The sequence below is a fragment of the Gregarina niphandrodes genome (assembly GCF_000223845.1).
Source record: "Gregarina niphandrodes unplaced genomic scaffold scaffold00020, whole genome shotgun sequence".
NCBI classification, from domain to species: domain Eukaryota; phylum Apicomplexa; class Conoidasida; order Eugregarinorida; family Gregarinidae; genus Gregarina; species Gregarina niphandrodes.
The window spans coordinates 143,432-162,914 of record NW_011645789.1 but is presented as its reverse complement, the minus strand read 5'-3'; the positions used below and the strand labels follow the sequence as shown (position 1 = coordinate 162,914).

The 19,483-nt window shown below is 54.0% G+C and overlaps 12 protein-coding genes across 12 annotated transcripts; 5 read left to right on the top strand and 7 right to left on the bottom strand.

Moving 5' to 3' along the window:
• Positions 1 to 119: 119 nt before the first annotated feature.
• GNI_099300 (deoxyhypusine synthase) lies at positions 120 to 791 on the top strand (the record flags this gene model as incomplete). The annotated part of the gene is made up of 1 exon (XM_011132800.1): positions 120 to 791. One exon carries the CDS (start codon positions 120 to 122, stop codon positions 789 to 791), a length of 672 nt encoding a protein of 223 aa, XP_011131102.1.
• A 163-nt stretch (positions 792 to 954) lies between these two features.
• Positions 955 to 2,910, bottom strand: GNI_099290 (hypothetical protein; the record flags this gene model as incomplete). Its single annotated transcript, XM_011132799.1, has 4 exons — positions 955 to 1,620; positions 1,663 to 1,782; positions 1,823 to 2,674; positions 2,710 to 2,910. 4 exons carry the CDS (start codon positions 2,908 to 2,910, stop codon positions 955 to 957), a joined length of 1,839 nt encoding a protein of 612 aa, XP_011131101.1.
• A 38-nt stretch (positions 2,911 to 2,948) lies between these two features.
• GNI_099280 (hypothetical protein) lies at positions 2,949 to 3,266 on the bottom strand (the record flags this gene model as incomplete). The annotated part of the gene is made up of 1 exon (XM_011132798.1): positions 2,949 to 3,266. One exon carries the CDS (start codon positions 3,264 to 3,266, stop codon positions 2,949 to 2,951), a length of 318 nt encoding a protein of 105 aa, XP_011131100.1.
• Positions 3,267 to 3,302: 36 nt separating this feature from the next.
• GNI_099270 (hypothetical protein) lies at positions 3,303 to 3,932 on the bottom strand (the record flags this gene model as incomplete). The annotated part of the gene is made up of 1 exon (XM_011132797.1): positions 3,303 to 3,932. The coding sequence occupies one exon, from the start codon at positions 3,930 to 3,932 to the stop codon at positions 3,303 to 3,305; it is 630 nt and encodes a 209-aa protein (XP_011131099.1).
• Positions 3,933 to 4,292: 360 nt separating this feature from the next.
• Positions 4,293 to 5,203, top strand: GNI_099260 (hypothetical protein; the record flags this gene model as incomplete). The annotated part of the gene is made up of 2 exons (XM_011132796.1): positions 4,293 to 4,527; positions 4,623 to 5,203. 2 exons carry the CDS (start codon positions 4,293 to 4,295, stop codon positions 5,201 to 5,203), a joined length of 816 nt encoding a protein of 271 aa, XP_011131098.1.
• Positions 5,204 to 5,574: 371 nt separating this feature from the next.
• Positions 5,575 to 6,413, top strand: GNI_099250 (hypothetical protein; the record flags this gene model as incomplete). Its single annotated transcript, XM_011132795.1, has 2 exons — positions 5,575 to 5,676; positions 5,841 to 6,413. 2 exons carry the CDS (start codon positions 5,575 to 5,577, stop codon positions 6,411 to 6,413), a joined length of 675 nt encoding a protein of 224 aa, XP_011131097.1.
• A 492-nt stretch (positions 6,414 to 6,905) lies between these two features.
• Positions 6,906 to 11,307, top strand: GNI_099240 (hypothetical protein; the record flags this gene model as incomplete). The annotated part of the gene is made up of 2 exons (XM_011132794.1): positions 6,906 to 11,091; positions 11,114 to 11,307. 2 exons carry the CDS (start codon positions 6,906 to 6,908, stop codon positions 11,305 to 11,307), a joined length of 4,380 nt encoding a protein of 1,459 aa, XP_011131096.1.
• Positions 11,308 to 11,361: 54 nt separating this feature from the next.
• GNI_099230 (isochorismatase family protein) lies at positions 11,362 to 12,042 on the bottom strand (the record flags this gene model as incomplete). Its single annotated transcript, XM_011132793.1, has 1 exon — positions 11,362 to 12,042. The coding sequence occupies one exon, from the start codon at positions 12,040 to 12,042 to the stop codon at positions 11,362 to 11,364; it is 681 nt and encodes a 226-aa protein (XP_011131095.1).
• Positions 12,043 to 12,264: 222 nt separating this feature from the next.
• GNI_099220 (hypothetical protein) lies at positions 12,265 to 13,857 on the top strand (the record flags this gene model as incomplete). Its single annotated transcript, XM_011132792.1, has 1 exon — positions 12,265 to 13,857. The coding sequence occupies one exon, from the start codon at positions 12,265 to 12,267 to the stop codon at positions 13,855 to 13,857; it is 1,593 nt and encodes a 530-aa protein (XP_011131094.1).
• A 71-nt stretch (positions 13,858 to 13,928) lies between these two features.
• On the bottom strand, positions 13,929 to 15,665 carry GNI_099210 (putative polypyrimidine tract-binding protein; the record flags this gene model as incomplete). Its single annotated transcript, XM_011132791.1, has 3 exons — positions 13,929 to 15,442; positions 15,503 to 15,584; positions 15,621 to 15,665. The coding sequence occupies 3 exons, from the start codon at positions 15,663 to 15,665 to the stop codon at positions 13,929 to 13,931; spliced, it is 1,641 nt and encodes a 546-aa protein (XP_011131093.1).
• A 241-nt stretch (positions 15,666 to 15,906) lies between these two features.
• On the bottom strand, positions 15,907 to 17,130 carry GNI_099200 (putative cathepsin L-like cysteine protease; the record flags this gene model as incomplete). Its single annotated transcript, XM_011132790.1, has 2 exons — positions 15,907 to 16,516; positions 16,649 to 17,130. 2 exons carry the CDS (start codon positions 17,128 to 17,130, stop codon positions 15,907 to 15,909), a joined length of 1,092 nt encoding a protein of 363 aa, XP_011131092.1.
• Positions 17,131 to 17,465: 335 nt separating this feature from the next.
• Positions 17,466 to 19,243, bottom strand: GNI_099190 (TLD protein; the record flags this gene model as incomplete). The annotated part of the gene is made up of 6 exons (XM_011132789.1): positions 17,466 to 17,483; positions 17,520 to 17,894; positions 17,934 to 18,118; positions 18,155 to 18,208; positions 18,250 to 18,646; positions 18,722 to 19,243. The coding sequence occupies 6 exons, from the start codon at positions 19,241 to 19,243 to the stop codon at positions 17,466 to 17,468; spliced, it is 1,551 nt and encodes a 516-aa protein (XP_011131091.1).
• Between the last annotated feature and the right edge of the window lie 240 nt (positions 19,244 to 19,483).

Here is a 19,483-nt window from a genome sequence, read left to right as displayed (position 1 = left end):
GCTCCCTCCCCCTCCTTACCGGCTCCCTCCCGCTGCAGTGTATCGTGACGTCGGCGGGTGGAATCGAGGAAGATTTAATTAAATGTTTGGGCGAATTTGTTGTTGGGTCCTTCCACGGCATGAAGGGGCGCGAGTTACGCGCGAAAGGATGGAATCGGATTGGGAACATTTATGTGCCGAATGAAAATTATATCAAGTTCGAAGCCTGGCTGCAACCGATCATAACGGCATGCGTCCGCGAACAAGACGAGCAGGGCACGGTCTGGACACCCGCAACCTTCATCGAACGCCTCGGCCGCGAAATCAACGACGAATCCTCGCTCCTCTTCTGGTGCACTCGCAATCACATCCCCGTCTTCTGCCCTGCTCTCACAGACGGCTCCATCGGAGATAACCTCTACTTCCACCATGCCACACACCCCTCCCATCTGCACTTCGACATCGTCGCCGATATCGCCGCCGTCAACAACCTCGCACGCGATGCTAAACGCACCGGACTCCTCGTACTCGGCGGCGGCGCTCCCAAACATCACGTCTGCAACGCCAACCTCATGCGCAATGGTGCCGACTTCGCGGTCTACCTCAACACCGCCCAGGAATTCGACGGCTGTGATTCAGGCGCCGCCGTCGACGAGGCCGTCAGCTGGGGCAAAATCAAAGCCGACGCGCAATCCATCAAAGTAAACTTCCCGGCCGTCGGCCACCCCCACGCCGTGGGACACGACCACCCCCGCTCGGTCAGAGCACATCACCCCAGCCCACCCCCCAGGGTGAAAGTCCCCACAAGGTGACGTTCCAAGGTGACGTTCCAGGGTGACAGTCTATGCAGGGTGGCGTTTCCGATTCTGGCTTTTGTTCAGGTCAACTGCGACGCGACCATCGCCTTCCCACTGTTGGTCGCGTCGGTCTTCCGGGGCGAGGTTGCGGCGCGCGCAGTCGCGGGCGAGGACGAGTTCATTCTGCGGTCGCCCTTTGCAGCCTCTTGCTGATCTCGCTGCGGACCTTGAGCCATTTATGGCGCACCTTCCGGAGCGCGAGGACCTTTTCCATCATCTCGCAGCGGCGTTCGAAGTTGTCGCTATGTACGCGGTACTGGAGTCGCTGTCCCTCCGTAAGCGCGGCGGCCGCAAGCAAGTCAAACGCCGCACTCGTCTCCGCGTCCAAGTGTGCCAGTGCCAGACTCTCCGTCTTGGTCTTCGCGTCCGCCATGTCGTTGCCAAGGTCACACACAAAAACAGGTTTCTTCGCCAAGTCCACACCGAACACATTCGGCGGCTGCGCAGGACTCGTCCACCTACCCATCTCCTCCAACCGCGGCAACGCCGATACCGCACTCTTCACCTCAAACTCCACATTACTCATGTGGAAGTCCACCGCCGCCGCCCAGGACTCAGACGTCGAATAAAACGTCTCTGGCCCAGGCAACTCCGGGTCCAGTGCACACGCATTCTGACTCAACACTGACCCCAACCAGGCAGCCGACCGCACCAGGTCCTCCGTGGAGATTTTGAGCGATTCGTAGTCACACAACGCCACCTCCAGAATCAATAAACTTGTACTGCAAACCAACCGGTTCGCGAAGTTACTCGTCGAGTCCTCCTCGCACGTACCTAGCAGCAACTACAACAACGAATTAACGAACGTCCGGGCGGTGGGCCTTACGTGCAGATGGTTCATGGCAGACGTTTGAAAAGGAATGTCAAATTCAAATAGCGATAAGATGGAAACCTCGAACTCCAAAAGGGCCGTGAGTCCCACTCGACCTACTGGATTGCTACAGAGCTACAAAGCGGCGCGTGTATGGCAAGTAGAGGTGTCTTACGACGTCGGGGGGGAGGTATCGTGAATTATTCCATTTGGACGCAAGGAGAAGGCAGGCCATCATGACGGTTCTGAGCTCTTCCTTGGAGACGAGACCCAAGTGGTGTTGAATGACGCCGGAAACCTCAGACACCTCGACCGTAGTGACGGTTGCGGCGGTGGTTAGTCGGCTGAGCGACTCTGCAGCGCCGGCCGTAGATGTGACGTGCTTCTGCTGTGTGGCCGCTTCCTGCAGGAAGGCGGACAGCTCGAGGTTCCCACCGGTGGACTCGGAGACGGACGCGATCCACTTGGCAAATTCACAGATGACGAGGTCGAAAAGGAACGCCGTCTGGAAAAGGACCTCGTGGCGGCCCCTGTGATGGGCGAAAATTGCGTGACCTGCGAGGCGGAGCAAACGCCGACGCAATCGGGCCAAAATGGGCGCGCCTGTGTGGCTGCCCGGCAGCGACGCGTAGAGCGCGTAACACTGTTGGCGGTACTGGTCCAGAATCTGTCCATGGACGGGAAGTCGCGACTTGATGCTGTAGATCAGGAGGTGCTTGGACTCCGCTCCACAGGTTTGGACTTTGAAGCGTTTCTGCGCGCTGTTCGTTCTCAGTCCGCGCTTCCGAACAGTCGAAGGCGACACCACGTCTTCTTCCTTCCCTGGCTTGGGTAGCGGCAAGTACATAGACGGGGGCGTGTACACGTGTCCACAGGTTTCGAAGTACTCGTAGTCATTGTCGTCCTCGTCCGTCTCGTCGTCCATCAAGATCCCCTCCATGAACTGCGCGTCCACGTCTGCCTGACCGTCTGGGCGGTTCCGCGCCTCACCTGCTGGAGACGGCTGCGGAAGTTGTTGCTCGGCGTTCTGCGCAGCCGTATAATTTGCAGTAGGCGGCTTACCTCGTCCTTCGTCGCCAACGTCACCGCCCGGGTATCATCTGCCGGAAACGAAATATTGTCATCCAACTTCGTTCCCGGAGCCCGGTGGATGTTGTGGATGCTGACGAGGCTGGGAGCCCCCACAGGGAGCTTTTTGTTGTCATCTGATACTTGATCAGTGGCCTGAATACGTTTTTGGCAGCTTTGTGGAAAAATATGCATCAATCCAAATGTGTTTGGCACCGGTATGAAGAACACTTCTAGTCCAATCGCAGCGCGCTTCTGATAAATTTCCAAAATCGCTTGTACCAAGGCTTCTTGTTCAGCTCGTCATAGCTATCAAGTCGTATCACCTCAGTATTCCGTGGTTCTGGCACAGGTTCCACGGCAGGCTCCGAATCGGATTCCGGAATCTTCGCAGGCACCTGAACCTCGCCATTTGCAATGAGATCTCGCAACAGAACCTCGGCAACATTCAGCAACGCCGGTGCATAGCCGTCATATCCCTTATCATGCTCCCATACCTCGAATTGACCGGACACCAGCGAAAATAGAGCCAAAATGATGGAGCGCATCATGGCCAAACACACGTTCGATAGACCGTAAAAAGCGAATTAGTCGAGTCGTTGCCTTCGCAGGGCTTCAACAAAAGCCTTGTATGTGGCATCGACATCAGCAGACAATCTGCGGTGAGGCAACGATGCTTCTTGGATCTCTGCAGGGCTGAAAGTCGGTTCCTCCATAGGTTCGGGAAGAACGTCCTCCTTTCCTTGTTCAAGAAGGACGTCGCCGTTGTATTCTGCGACAGGTTCGTACTCGGGCAGTATAACCTGAATTCGTTGGTCTTCTTGAGTTGCATTGATAGGGTTCCAAGCAGGTGGAACCAATGAGCGCTTAATATCAGCGACCATCGACTTGGCGGGCAAGACCGGCAGTTCACCGGCCGGCAGGCTTTCGACAAATGATCTTATGACGGGGAAAGTCTTTCCCCTCAGCCTGGGGTCTTGCATAGTGTATCCCGCAGGCAAATGCACAGTCCGAATGGTAATAGGGGCTCTGGTCACCATATCGTTAAGCATATCATCGAATTCTTCAGTAGTTTGAACAATGGTAGGATTGAACGCATCCTTCCTTTCTTTCGCCAGCTCGAGCTTGTCGAAATAATCTTGGAAGGCGCTTTCCTTCTCCCTCTTGTTCGCAGTTCGGCGGAAATTGAGGATGTCCTTCGTCGACAAAAATCCCATACTTCAGAACTACTCTCAAGATAACTGCACATTTTTATTCAGCATGCAAATACCATTTTAACCGAGTTTATGGTGTGATAGGGAACGATCGTTTGCCGCATTATGAATGAGCATCGTGATATCCGTGAATGTTGCATCAACGACAAATACTATAGCGGGTACTGTAGTAGACAACGAATATGGTAACGTATGGCAGCTATGAATGTTCCAAAGCGGACGGAAGTTATAGCGTTACAGAAGCATAGACATCACAACGTCCAAAGTGTCGTGTGACAAACCAAAGTAGAGTTATATAAACCGGTGTTGTGTGGGAACCTCTCCACACTTCATGGCGCTTCCTCGGTTTGTGGTGCACGCAACATGCGAACGGTTCTTCTCTTGTCTGCAGTGGCGGTATATGCTGGAAACAGCGGTATCCGTTGGGCGAAAGGTAGTAGCGGGGGTGACAGCGGGAGCGTGTTATCGGAGAAGACGACCCCGTGTTCTTCGCTCAAGTTTGTCACAGCCAGCTCCTCTCAAACAACGAAGAACGTCTGCAGATCTATATGCGGGGGACCGTGTCCTTCGTTCATTCCCGACGTGAAGCGTGACCTATGTAAGCTTCTTGTCCACCTCCCCCCCCCCTTCTTCAGTTCCCCTTTTACAATTCCCTGTTCCAACGCAATCCCCGCTCCAGTCCGGTTTCGTTAGACCATCCTGTGTCGCACACAACGAAGAGTCAGAAATGTACTGAGAACGCGGTCGAGACGTTGTGCATCATAGACGAGGAGGCGTTACAGCCTTCGGAGTCGGACGTGTTGTCGGCCTGGATCACAGGACACCACATTCGGGAAGGCCATCGTCGCGTAGTTGGACACGGTCTCAGTAGCGCGGGGACCGCCGGCGATCAAGACTCCAGTAGTGACGACCAGGATGACACCGCCAGCGTGCGCAGTGCCGCAACCGCCCGTAGCTCCATGAGTCTGTCCGGCGTCCTCGCAGCCGAACCCGCCATTGTGGTCCCAGAGGGTGCCTGGAAAGAGCCCGAACTCTTCTTCACTAAAGTCGGCGCCGTCCGCCCGCAAATGGAGGTCAAACTATCCACCTACCTCGGGAAACCCCTCAAGGCCGGATCCTCCGACGAAACTGTCATTCAGGCCTACTACTACATGCAGAAACAGGCAGCCCCCAACGACATCATCGAGTTCGTCGACTCCGCCAAAACCGGCAACGCGGCTTCAGACCTCGTCCCAACTCTCTTACTGGTACCGCTCCTCTGCCTCCTAGCCTGACCTCCAGCTTGCAATGATTGAGACGCGCACAACTAAAGTGCGCCCAACACTAGGGACAACGAAGTAGAGAACCACAGGCGCACATGCTGCCATCAACAGGGGTCCTCACCAACGGGGATCGCCACCAACAAGGGTCGGACATTCGACCCGAAAAGAGAGATTCACACAACGTTTGTGTCCCAGCCGGCGTTTGTGCCCGCAACGACTTTTGTGACTCGAACAAGTTTCTGATGGCTGTGGTTCGGATGCCAAGGTCATTTCAACAGACAACCTTGGACTAGCAACTGGACTCGGAGTATTGTGATGTGCTGGACGCAGGATAGCTGCAGGGCGCACCATAGGACCGCATGCTATTTTAATTTTGAATTTCTATGTCGTCGATCTCTTCATCGAATCATCAGGTGGGTGCTGGTGCCATTCCCCAGTATTCGAACAACCCACAAATAGAACAGCTCTTCGCGAGACTCGGCCAGGTAAGACGCTCACCCATTCCCGTGTTCCCACTTTTTCTCTTTCTGTCGGGCATGACTCCCCTTCCGCCGGGCATGACCCCCCTTCTGTCGGCTATGACCCCCTTTGATTATTCCCCCTTTCTTGTATCCGCATTCTCTATTTCCGTATTGTCTGTTTCATGTAGGAAGTCGACGAGAAGAATCCGTCGAACCCGATCTTCTTCGTGGTAGACTTTTTGTGTAAGCACTACCCAGGTCATTTGTGTGGCTTTGCTAGTGTGTGGAATGCCAACCCGGAATTGGAGCGTGACCGCTTAATGGTGATCGAGTTTTTCCGATTCCAGAAGCTACCTACGGAGGTGGCTTCTCATTTTACAAATGCTGGTTTTGATACTTTGGAGACGTTATGCTCCCTAACGCCGGAAACCCTGGACGAGATCGAGCGGTTCAATCAGACGAGGTGGCTGCCCGGTCACAAGGTCCGACTCACCCAGACGTTCAGCGACATTGCCGGCCGGGTCCGGGCCTTCCGCCAAGAACGTGAAAAACTTATGCAGGTTGCTAGACTGGCCAACGGCTATTGCGACCACCCGACCGTCCTCACGAGAACCAACGTACCCTCCGGAAGAGCCCCCGCCATCACCATGGGACCCAACCCAGTGCCCCAGGCTACAATCGCACCTACTCCAGCCAGAGCCCCTGTCAGCATCCAACCCGGTGCCATGACCGGCATGCCCGTCTCTGCTTGCTTTGTATAATTCACCGTGACCCTGGTAGTGGTCTTGGAGCCATTGTCCGAGAGCCATTGGGCAATCCTGCAGTAATTGCGGACTATGTGTCGCCGAAGATGGCCCCTGAGCGCAGCCGCCGCCATACAAGGAAGCTCTTCAGGCTTGCCGCTCTGGAGGCCTGTTAAGGGCGCTCCGCCCACAACCATTTTTCTCCCGCACACGTGTGCGCGCGCGCGCGCGCGCGCGCGCCTTCGTGGAGTGCTCATCTCTTGAAGAAACAAACAATATAATATCTAACGTAGACAAAATCGAACTCAGATCAAACATATCTGGTGCCGAACAGGTGGCTGACAGCAAGCCCGGCCCACTGATGGCATTTTGTGCGCACCTTCGTGTGCGGGCCCACATTTTAAAAAAAGATAATAACGAGAGAATTGTTCCTACCGACAATGAACAGTTATTGGGCTTCTCCACGACCACGGGCATTATTTATTACCCAATTACCCGCTCAATGCGCCCATGATTGAAGTCCGTGTTACTAATGCCACCGAGATACAAGAATTGGCAACAGTTGATGACCGCTGCACGCGTGCGTTGGTTCGAAGTTTAGGGGGTCAGGGTCGGCGGGAATACGCGGATGTCCTCCGACAATATTTGGCGAAATCCATTCGGTCGGAACTCGCTTTGATGCCAGTTCCTCTGTTGATACGCACGTTAGATGACTGTAGAGCGAAGCCGGATGATCCATGTCATTCGACTGAATCAACCTGGTCGTTTGGGTCTGCCCGGTCCGGCGAATCAATCTCATCCGATGAGTCAATCCCGTCCGTTGAACCGATCCCGCCCGTTGAATCAATCCCGCCCGTTGAACCAATCCCGTCAGTTCAACAACTCTCGTCGAAAAGCCCGACTCATCGGAATTCGGGGCGAATAAGTGTGTTAAAGCACAAACGTGCGGATCCGTATCAAAATGGCAATCCGATGATAGTAGTGGTTAATACGGATTGCCGGGTGTCATTAATGTCGCTTACAGATTATGTGGTTCGGTTCTTGTCTCGAGAGTCGTGGCTGAGTTTGTCTGATCCCGCGTTGGATTATGGTTCATATGAGCGTGAGTACGAGCTGTTGACGGATCCCGCGGTGACCGAGCGCCAGCACCGGAAGCCCGGTCCATGGAAATACCGTTGGGATCCGATGACGCCAAGTGATCATCTCATACTGGAGGAAGACCTGGATTATTTTGATATGGCTCACAATGAAACCACCGGGTGGTTCGCGACGCATGACTGGCGGTGGAATGCGACAGAGCGGAACTGGAAAAAAAATGACCAGCTGAAACCGCTAAGGAATATCTATGAGGTAGCGAAAAGACGCGGAAAGACGAAACATAAAGCAGCAGAATTTAAACTACCGCCAAGGGTCAAGGTTCATCAGGACTCACTGCCCGAGAAGCAAATTGTTGGGGGCAGAATAGTGGGCGGCCGAAAGTTTCCGCGGCATCCCGGTTTGAAATTAAAGAGACCGGAATTAATTCGTGTGCGCACACGTTTGCATAATCCTACAGGAATTAGGCTGGAGGCAGAAAAACTTTACCATGTTCACGACTTGCTAAAATATCGGTATACCCTCAGCAAATGGGTCAGAGTAGGACCCAACGACGAAATAGACGGCGTCGACAAACGTGCCTTTTTCAGCCGAGATTCCGACGATCCGCTTTTGATACAAGATGACAGCTACGGAGAACGAGCTGTCACCTGTGAAACGTTAGCCCGGGACCCAAGTAACATCAATCACTATGTTGAGAGCAATTTCGTGTCGACTGAATGGGTCTATGCCCGCGCTTTGGCGCTGCCGCCCCCACTCGCGCCAGCTGACAGTTGGTTACCGTCACCCAATGCCCCCAGATTACCGCACGAATTTCATTCCGTGAGGAATCCGCGGAGAGTTACTTACGACGATCTTGAGAGGTGGCTGAAGCCGCCCCAGTTCAGGTTCTTCAGTCGATACGTCAGAAGATCAGAAGAGCTCTCGAAGGAGCTGTTCAATCAGCAGTCAGTAGACCGGTCACAGGAGGGGTCGGAGGGATCTGAGGAGGAGACAGAAGAGGAGACAGAAGAGGAGACAGAAGAGGAGACAGAAGAGGAGACAGAAGAGGACTGGTGCAATGGATGGTCAGATGAGTGGTCCGATGAGGGATTAGGCGCTGAATTGGATGATGAATCAGAGGAACGACTCGCACAGCAGACGGAAGAGCAACGATACCCCACGACGGTGAGGGCCGTAGCCCGCCAAGTTGCAAGCTCAGCTCCACGCTCGCGGTGGCCCCTAGGCTTCAAAGGACGCCGCACTAGAAACAAACAGGGCGCCGTACACACGGGAAATCGGGTTTCCGGAAACCGGGTTTATGAATACCAGATTGCCGGCGGGCAGGTTGTCGGGGACCAGATTGGTGGATATTACACAGCGGATGGCAGATTCATTCCTTGCGGGTCTGGGATTATTGAGGCCGGCGACGACAACGCCGAACGTGATTGCGATTCCGATCAGGCCGAAACTGAGCAGCGCCCGCCTCACCGGACCCCGATTTACTGGCCCCCGGTTCACCGGCCCCCGACTGGCCCGGCCACCGCTGACCAGGACCCCAGTGACGGGCCCCCGACTGAGCAGCCACCGACAGGCCGGGTCCCGACCGGCCAAGAGAGTTCTGTGGACACTGACCAACGGAGTGTGCGTTGTTTCGATTTGGTTGACACGGAGTCTGAGACGTCTTCGTCGACCAAATCCACGCATCACTGGGCGCCTGGGTATGACTTATCGCGGACTGAATTGCCGTGGTATGGACCACGGTCTCCGCGGGAGCCGGAGCCGCCGGGTGCTGGTTACGATTCGGCACGTTTACAAGCCCGTTTGTTACAGCGTCCGGAGCATCCGGCGAAGGACTGGGATAAAGAGTTGTTGGTCGTGTCGCAGCGAGCAGTACCGAATGGTTCACGGCGTCGTTCGTATAGTCGTGAGAAACCAGATTGGGACGACGTGGTGGCATGCGAGGCCATTTGGGGTGTGCCGTTGGAGTTTGAAAGTGTGCGTAAGTCTGTTTCATGGCACCGTCTTTCTCTTATTAATGCCTGGCTTGCCCGCAGATTGGAGGCTGTTATGGCTGATTGCATGGACTATAAGGTTCTTAAGGAACTCGGCAAGTGCGTCACCAATTCTCGCGCCAATATGCCTACACCTCTCGAATATTATATTAGAGCCGAAGTCCAGCAACTCGCACCTCTTGAACACCAACTTACCAATCCCATAAAAGTCAAAAGGGCCTTGTACAGAGTCCAACACATCGCCAAACAACTCCGAACACGACACATCACACAAGTCGCTTATGCACCAGCCAGGCAAATACATGACGCTCTACAAATTATCGAGAATCAACGCAACTGTTTACCGCAGCCCTTTGAACTTGTTGACTGCGTCCCGGCACCCGACTCTCACGTACATATCTTGGACCCAGGAATTTGCCAATACAAGCCTGACTGCTTGATAACTGGACAGAACAACAACGGAGATCAACGGATCAGTTCATCCTCCACCAGTGACGACTCCAGTGACGAATCCAGCGACCGATTCAGTGATCAATTCGACAATCAATTCAACAAGGAACCCAGTGAGGACTCCAGTAGCGAATCTAGTGAAGAATCCAGTGACGACTCCAGCAGTGAATCCAGCAGCGAAACAAGTGACGAGTCCAGCGGAACTTCTGAGTCGAAAGATAGCGACGAGTCAGAGGATAGCGATGAGTCGTCGTCACTTAGTACGTCGCTCGACTCTGAGTCTATCTTGGAGGGGTGGCTGGACCGTAGTCCGGATCCGCCGGACATTGCGCCATATCCGAATATGGTGTTGCCGCATTATAGGCGACCTAATGTGATGGAGTACGAGCCGTATCTCGTGCCTGAACAGTGGCCCCCAAGACCGCCGGCGATTCCGCCGCCGACCCCGCGATACAGGCCGCCTCCCCGATACCCCCGACTGCACACTGTTCCTTTAACGTACATCGCGCCTTCAAGAAGATTCGTCAGGGTCGATTCTGGCCGTAGGACCGGCCGGAGAATACGTCGCAGGAGGTCGCGTCGCTGGAGAGAGATGTCTATGCAGGGAATCGACGGAATAGAGAAGCATTTCTTTCGCCCAGTGTGTCCCCTAGGTTTCGATGACCGGGATTGGGTGACTCCGTTGCCTGTTCCGTTTGATCTCCTGATGCCACCCTCCTTGAGTGCCATTTTAGGGTTTTCGAAGGAGGATTGGGTTGGTCAAACTGACTGGTTTGAATCGAGACTGCTTGGGTACGTGACGATGGTGACCTACGGCATCGGCATGGCAGTGGGAAAAATGCTGCACATGTCGGTCCCCGTGGCTGAGGAGTACGCCCAGGAGGTAGCCCAGCAGATTGTCGATGAGGGCAGGGTAATTCCGTACGCCTGGTTCCGGGTGGCCGCTGTACCGCGAGTGCCACCGCTTCCACTACTGGAACCCCTAGGCCGTCATCGAAAGTCTCGTGGCCGTTGGAGACGGAGTTCAGAGTATCCAGACGACCCGGGCAGCGACCGGTTTGCTGGCAGACCTCCGTACGCCATCTGGCAGGGAGAGCGGGCGGCGGGTGACTCTATGGAACGCCGTTCGCTGGATCGAGTTGTGGTGGACCGAATTCGTAAAATGTTCGGTTTACCCAGTATGGACCATGTCAGAAAAATGTTCGGCCTGCCGACCGTGGAGGAAAGACCACTCACGCGCAGACAGGAGCTGTATTGCGAACGGCAGGCTCGCCGTTCCGAACGTCGTATTCGTCGCCGACAGCGGCGCCGACAGCGACGACAACAGCGACGCCTCCAGCGGCGTCAGCAGCGGCGGCGATTGCGCCTCTTAGATGTACGCCGTCGTTGTTGGTGAGGGCTGACAATGCGTGGACGGTCTGGTGACATCATTGGCGCCGCCACTGAATTTGTTCGTCTAGCTCGGACGAGGAGTCAACTATTTCACAGCCAGCAGCCGCCATTTGTTTGAGTGCGTCTCGAGTGGTTTCAGGAGCAATGCCTTTGCAAGCAAACTTGCATAACACCACTTGTAGTCCCGCCCGCTGCAGCTGAAGGACGGTCTGCAAGACACAGTAATCCGTAGCCAGACCGCCTACAAGGACGAGGTCAATATTTTTCGATTTCAGCCATTCAATTAGTCCTGTGGAGAGCCTGCCTTGCAGATCATGGTAGCACGCGCCATATGGATGGAGGTCAGGTTCAATACCTTTCCACACCACAAAATCATAGCTCGTTAAACTCGGTAATCCTGGCAGCAAGGATCCTCCAGAAGTCCCAACTACACAATGCAGAGGCCAGTACCTGTCCGCATTGCACTCCTTCCCTTTCTGCCCCTCAGCTGCCGCACGTCCCGACTGGGATATCAACTGGCCGCATAAGGACAAATCTTGGTTCTGCCAAACTGGACGGGCTGGGTGAGCGTCCTTACTCACGCAGACGTAATCACTTCTCTTGCTCATCTCCAGCAACCCATCCACTATGCTCAACGCCCCTTCAACCGGCAACTCGGTTGGACACAACTCCGAAAATCCCTGCTGAGGGTCCACGTGCAGCGAAGCTACCTTCATTTAAAATTGAAAAGATGCACTAGATCGGGGGCTCACCCACAACGAATCGGATTGACTGAGCGAATCGGATTGACTGTTAGATGGCTTTCCGCAAGCTCCTCCTCGCCTTCTGTTTGTCTGGCTTTGGCGGTCTTAGTATGACTTTGACGGTACTGGTATTACTATCAGGCCTCAAGGAAGGTCGCGCACACGTGTGTGCGCGCGAGAACTGCACCGAAATATATGGTCGATGATGGACATCGATTTTCAGCTCAGGCGGAAGACTATGGTCGTATGCTGGGCCGCGGAAACCTGCCACTGGATCAGTTCTTCAAGGAAGCAAAGAAGCCCGTAGTTAATGTCCAGGATCTAAACCGAACTCGGAAGTTCAACGCAGAAGATCGATTCCAAGCCACGGCAGCACGGGACTTGATACCCGTGATAGGGCGGCCGGAGCATGGTTTTGTGAGTCAGGGTATGGATACCTCAAAGGATGAGGGGCTGACGCCATTGTTGGCGAAGGAAACTGATACTCCAATTCAGCGTAATTTTCTAGAAGAGTTGCCGCTCTTTCATCCTTCGTCTTGGTACGTGCCGATGACTAATCATTCGTTTGGCATGGGTTATATAAATCAGATCCGGGCGGAGTACGAGAAAAAGAAGCATCCGGCATCAATGGAAGAGGATACAGCGTTGGTATGTGGACTTGAATGGCATTCAGCTCGGTTTGAGGCAGCGCCTCGTCTGCTGGCCCACCAGGCGGTGGATCGCTTGAAGGAAAGCGGACGCGTGTTGCTTGGTGCTACGGAGGAGGCGAATTGGTTGCGTAATGAGATCGAGTCCGTAACTCCCATTCACAATCCGAACACCATGATTCAGCTGTTGGGCGAGGTTGTGGACCCTCTGCCGGAAGTCCACGGGAAGGGGATTAGCACCCATGAGATATCCGTCATCCGTCGGCTGGCTCCGCGTCGTCCGATGCGATTGTATCCTTGTCTCATGAAACAGCATCCCGTCTATCGCGAACTGGAGGAGCCTAAGAAGAAGATGCAGGAGACCAGAACGGATCCTCAGTTGTGGATGGTCACGCGTAACCAGTCCGGGAAGTTCGGCTACGTGTGCCAGCCTTTGGGTGACCTCGAAGCAATGGTCACGATAGCGGACGCCAACCGAGTGGACAAACAAGTTGGCACCGACGACGTTGAAGCCACCGAGAAGGGCAACACGAAGCAAATCGTAGACGTCACAATAGAGCACGACAAGCCACCGTTGGTAGTTGGTCAAGACGAGCAAGAGACTAGACGAATACAGTGTGCCCGACAAAAATTGATCACAAATCGATACAAGCACAAGTGGCAAAAGCAACGGGTCGAAGTGGATACAGTCATGAAGCCCAGAGAGCTGAACCCCCGAGATATGTACCTGCCAAGATACCAGGCACCCACGTACCTTGGAGACCAAGCTGGGGACAACGCAAAGGCAAACAGAAAGGGGGACAACGCTGACAAAAGCCGAAGAAGTCGGAAACAAAAGAAATCAGGGGCTAAGGCTGTCGTCGATGACGACAAGTTTGTTGAGGCTTTCTTTAACGATTCGCTCATAACGGCTGAGGCTGGTGCCGATACCACTGTCATCATACCCGAGCACGGACCATTCAGCGCGAGTTCTCGAACAAACCGAGCCAAAAAAATACAGGCTGCCAAATATTCGAATTCACAGCACGAAATTGAGAAACGACTTGAAGACTGGCGGTCCGCGATGTACAACAGAATTATTGCCCCCATATACGAATCTCGAGCAGCCGTCTACGATCCCGAGCACCCAGCGTCCGTGTGACCATCGACTTGATGGTACATCCGTTGACTCCTCCATTGTGATCTTTTTGCATTGCGCGACTCTTCATTGCACTACTTTTTCTTTTTGGTAAGTCTAACCTTGGAGAACGCGATCTTGATCTGGCTTCCATTGAGTTCTTGGTTATGTAGAGTAGCTATAGCTCTGATGGCAAGGTCTGCGCTGGGATATTCAACTAACATATGCGTCTTTTTGGGTCCTCCTGGATAGGGCAGGCGTATTTCATATTCATTGACTGGTCCAATGCTGCTGACGAGATCAATGATCCTTTTGTGTGGGGTCTCGTCGGCGATGGAGGCAATGAAGATGGTATTAGTAGGGAAACATGCTGACTTGGCGAATTTGACGGGTTCGCAGAACCTTTGATCAGACTGAGAGTAGGCTTTACTCTTTAGACAATCGTCATCGACGGAGGCGCCACCGCTGGGCATTTTGACCTCTGTAATTTTGCTTAATCCGATTTGTATGGGTTCCGTCCAAAGAGCAATCAAATTTAGGAAATACCTTGCCAGCGAAGCATATACACAATCAGAAAACTGTACCAATGCTGTATCAGGTTTCTCTCTCAGAATCTTTATGCGAGTCACGACTCCATACAGAGAAAAGATGTTAAAGATGTCATCAATATTTTGAGTGCTTAAATGGTAAACAATCAATACAGACCCTCCGTTGGTCATTACCGGTACGTTGTTCTTCCACTCCTTGATCTCCTTCGGCAGTTTGGGCATGCCCAGTATGTCGCTGTAACCAGCTGAGAGCATGTTGGCACCGACCGTACCGTTGTTGGATTGTTGTTGAACAGTGAAGTCCCAGGCTTTGGTATTATTATGTTGAATGTTTAACTCGGATAACTTGCTGTACACAATCTCCAGGCGGTTACTATTAGCGTACAACATTTTACCTTCCAGCGAGAGCAACGCATCTCGTGCCTCGGTTTTGGTCCCATATTGAATCAATGCCTGGTACGTGTTTGTACCTGATTTTGTGAAGGTTATAATCTTCTCTATAGCTCCGTAGAGGGAAAAGAGTCTGACGAGCATGGACATGGTGACGGGGTTGACAACTTCATTGACGGTGACAAGTAAAATCTTGTTGGCCACAGCCACCGCGATCTCCTGTGGGTTGAAGCAGAGACTCACGCCCAGGATACTCAGCGCTCCATCCTCCTCATCATCACTCCCGAACATAGCGTCAGCGCGACGCGTGCTAAACACCACAATCTCGGTCCGGAGGTACTCGTAAACCAGCTGCGCATCCTCCTCAGACTCAAAGCAAAGATACACATTCCCGTCCAACAAGTCCACAGACTGCGCATCACAGTAACTCAACTCGCGCTCATACCAACCCACCACCTCCTCATAACTGACCTCCGGAGCCACTCGACCTAACTTCAGCACTCGACTTCCCAGCACGCTCGCATCCGCGCGCGCTCGCCGCACCGCCACTTCGCTCTTGAACCCACCCACGTGCAACTCCGCAGGCGCCCGAAAGTACTCATCGCCATACATTTCGCTCCGCAGACACGAAGGAGGCAACATCACTCTCTCCACCTCCTGCGGACGAGACGCTGACGACAAACAACTCGCTGTCGTCGCCGTCAAACAGTCAACACCACGCTGTTCCTTACCCGGAGCAGGCAAATACGCGCTCAACTCTCCCACCAAAGACTTCGCGTCAAACCGACTGTCCAACCAGTCTTCATATCCCGCCTGCCACACATCATTTCTACCCACACTCCCTCTTACGCTGCGCCGCGAACTCTGACCAACCTCCTCGTTCACGTAGGCCATAATTTTTTCCCATGTTAATTGGCGCCCCCCAGCCGTCCGTCGACCCCGGTTCAGTTGATCCCTGCTCGATGACCCCCCTGCTCTGCTCAGCGGCCCATGGTCCGTCGCCTGGCACTCGTTGGTCAGTGCGCTCAATGATCCGTCGGCCCTGTTCAACTGATCGATCCATCGCCCTGCTCAACCGGCCCTGCTCAAACGGCTCTGCTCAATTGATCCCGTTCCACTGGTCCCTGGTCAATGTCTAACTATCTATCAGGGGAACGACAGGCGCGAGCAAAATACCGCACTCCCCGCTGAAGCGGTGGTGGTCTCTAGTGAGCTTAATGTAGCCCAGGTCGCCCCACCGATCGCCCCACGAGTTCTTCACGAGCCAGTAGTGCTCGCCCGTCTTGGCGTCCGTGCCGTAACCTACGGCGAGCACGGCGTGGTTAAGATGCTTGCCACATTTGAGCTTCATCACCCCGGTGTGGTAGAACTGAAACACCGGGCGGTCAGCCTCAATCGCTACCGCAACCGGGCCGTAAAGCACCAGCGCAGCCCGCATAGCCTTCTCATCGTGCGCAGGCAGGTCCATCATGCCCCTCACCTTCACCATCGAAGCCGTGCAGTTCGAAGCGCGACACGCGTGCGTGTCCACTCCCTCGTACGGGTATGCCTCCTCCGTGCAAATACCGCCGTTGTCAATTACGTACTGGTACGCGTTATCCATAAAGCCGCCGCTGCAACCCATTGTGCCCTCCTTGCGCGCACAGTCGACTAACTGCTGCTCCGACAGAGACACCAATCGACCCGTCTGCGCACAATACGCACCCTCCAGGGAACCCGTCGAAGAGAAGGCCCAACAAGATCCACTACAACAAACGAAGAGTATGAACAAGAGCAGGGGTAGATCCTATAGATGACCCAGACACACAATCAAGACGGGACGATACGCAAAGTTGGACGGGACATGCGGTCGGTACACGTTTGGTCAAGCAGCTTACCAATGCTGCTGGTTTTTCACAGGCGTGACGCACTGGTGGTCGATCCAGTTGAAGCTGTCGGGCAAGGTTCGGTTTGCAACCCCACTGAGTACAGCGGAGCCGTCGATTCGTTTGTCCGTGGGGAACGACCCGTACCACATGTTGTCGGGCGCGACCGCTTGGAGGTGCCTGCTCCGGAACTCCGGCCAGTCCATGTCCATGAACTGGTTCGGCGCGAGGGAGACGTCGTTGGAACCATGTGTTCGCTGTTGCAGGTTGTGTTGGTAGATCATATGCGCGTTCCGCTTAAAGATCTCGCGCCGCTTGGAGTACTCGGGACTGGCTATAGTGTACTCCAGCCCCTTGTCGAAGCGAGCGTGGAAGTCCCGGAATATTTCGTTCCACTGTGGTTCGTTTAATTGGGATACGTCAAATGACCAGTGAGTGCTCTCCGGCGGCGATATCCAAAACTGCCGCGCGGGGAGCATCACGGGCCCGGACATGACCAAAACGGCACGGCCCGCCAAGCCCGTGAGCGCCGCGACTGCAGCCGATGCCAAAGCTACTCTTTTCCACCCACCCACCCGCGGCGACGACGACGTCGCTACCTCATCCTGGTACTCGTAGTAGTTCTCCTCCGCCTCCGGAAACGATTCAATGGTCATGACTCTGAAACAAATTTGCTTAGTTTTCCTCTAACGAGACACACTGTCTGTAGCCGCGGGAAAAATGGATCACTTCCTATGCGAAAAATACAAGCGAAAGCATCACAGCCGTGAAACCTGCGGGCAACCCGACTGCGAGATAAGCCCACTGTACCGGTGTCAAATTCAACTGGCTATTTCTTAGCTGTCACCTAAAAGACTCTCCGCTTGTCAGATCCCGAACTTACCACATCCGCGCCATCCCCCGAGTCTTTCTCGCTCACCTCCACCTCTTCCGTGGTGGTATCGTCATCGTCGTCAGTATCTACAAATGCCGAGGATGACAAAATCGCGTCAACGGTACTCCCCGAGGAGGAAGGCGCATGAGGGGTGAATGTGTAAGCTCCGTCAGTCGTAGTCGAAGTCGAGCTCGAAGTTGCCGGCAAGCTTTGGACTGTCGAACCCGTAGCTGCGCTCGTAGTTGTGGACTTGCCTCGGAGCTTATTAAACATGTTTGTGAGGAACTTCGGCATCAGTTCGTTACCATTGTGTTCATCGATTTGCATTAACTGCGACCGCTGCGAACCCATCAAGTCGTCAGGAACAATCTCTTCACTATCCGCCTACGACAATATCATTCGACAGCAATGTCACGAACATACCGTTTCGTCAAGATCCCGGTCGTATTCATTATCTGCCAAGTCCTTAGCAGCTCGCGCAACTCCTCTCAGATACTGCTGCTCCCCTAAGTTCTCGCTAGCGGTGGTTCCGGCGTTATTCAAAGCTCTCTCGCTTGTGCTCAAAAGATCTTGCGCTACTTCTTCATCCATATCCTCCAGTTCCTTGTCTGGGCAAAAGCTAAGTTAAACTTGAGGAAACTTACACTGCTGTATTAATTTGGCTTGTGTCGCTGGATCGGCATTCTCAATGAAATCATCTGCAACATCAGATCTTGTTATCAACACAGCTAACTCTCACTTTCCTCCTCTAGGTAAACTGCTGGGTCTCCATCCTCCTTCATTTTGGTCACCGTGACCTTGGTGGCCTCTGGTTTCGCGTGGACATGCGCGCTCACCTTGCCTGCGGAATTGGTGGTCTTCTTTTCTGTCCCGCTCTTGACTGCCGTGGCGGTCTGTGAAGCTTTCTTGGTCGTTGCGTGGGTGGTTTTAGTGCTGGTGACGGTGACCTCCTCCGCTCCGCCACTTTCGCCACTCACCGCTTTCTTTATGCCGTCCAAAGCTTTGCCTCCTAATCCCTTAGTCTTTTTCGTTTCTGTCCCGGGGGTGCTCACAGTGGCGGTTTTGTCGACGGTGGCGGTGCTTGTGGCGTGAGTGGCAATAGCGAGTAAAAATAGAGCGTTCAGCGCGCGCATATTCTACAGCACACGTGTGTGGTAAGGCAATAAAAATCGCTACAAGCTTTCAAATCCCCACACTTGGATTCTTTTTACGGTCCAGTCTTCCGTAGCGGTAAGAAGGGAGTTGTCGTACGTAGCGCAGCAGCCTGCGGTACCGCTGTAAAGATTGCTGTCGATAGCGAATGCCCAGCTGCCGCCGGAGCCGAATATGATCCGATCATGATTAGTGTATATAAACAAGTCGTTTTTCCCGGTCCAGTGGTAGGTTTTGATTTGTCCGGGGTTGCTGGATATGTGTCCAAAAGAATAGACAAACGATTCTCCAGATCCGTAGAAATGTCTGGATTCCTTAAAGCCGTCGGGACTGTAGCCGCCGAAAATGTAATCATGGGAGTTGAGGATAGCGATGAGTGCCGGTACGTGGCCCTTGGTTCGCAAGAACAAGGTTTGCATGCTGACACCGTGGAGTCTTGTGTCGAACAAGACTTGCCATTTGCGCAGCGCAATGGTGGGTGGCAGTCGATAGCTGAGTTCAGTGAGCATCTCGGTGGCGAGCAGAGACTCTACAGCGGAGGAGCTCTTGCGATCCAGCCGGTTACCCTCCGCGTCGACCATTTCGACCACCGCGCCGGACCGCAGCAGTTTGCCCGACTGCAGATCTTGATGGTCCCGAACCAAGACACTGTCTTCGGGACTCAAGACGGCGTCGTTGAACTCTACGCCGATTGAAGAACAACGAATTAGATCCTCCAACGCCTCATCTGAACAAAAGCGGGACTAGCCACCCCGTGGGACTAACCAACTCACGGCTGGGGTGTGCGCGACTGACCAACTCATGGTGGGGGGCGGGGAGGG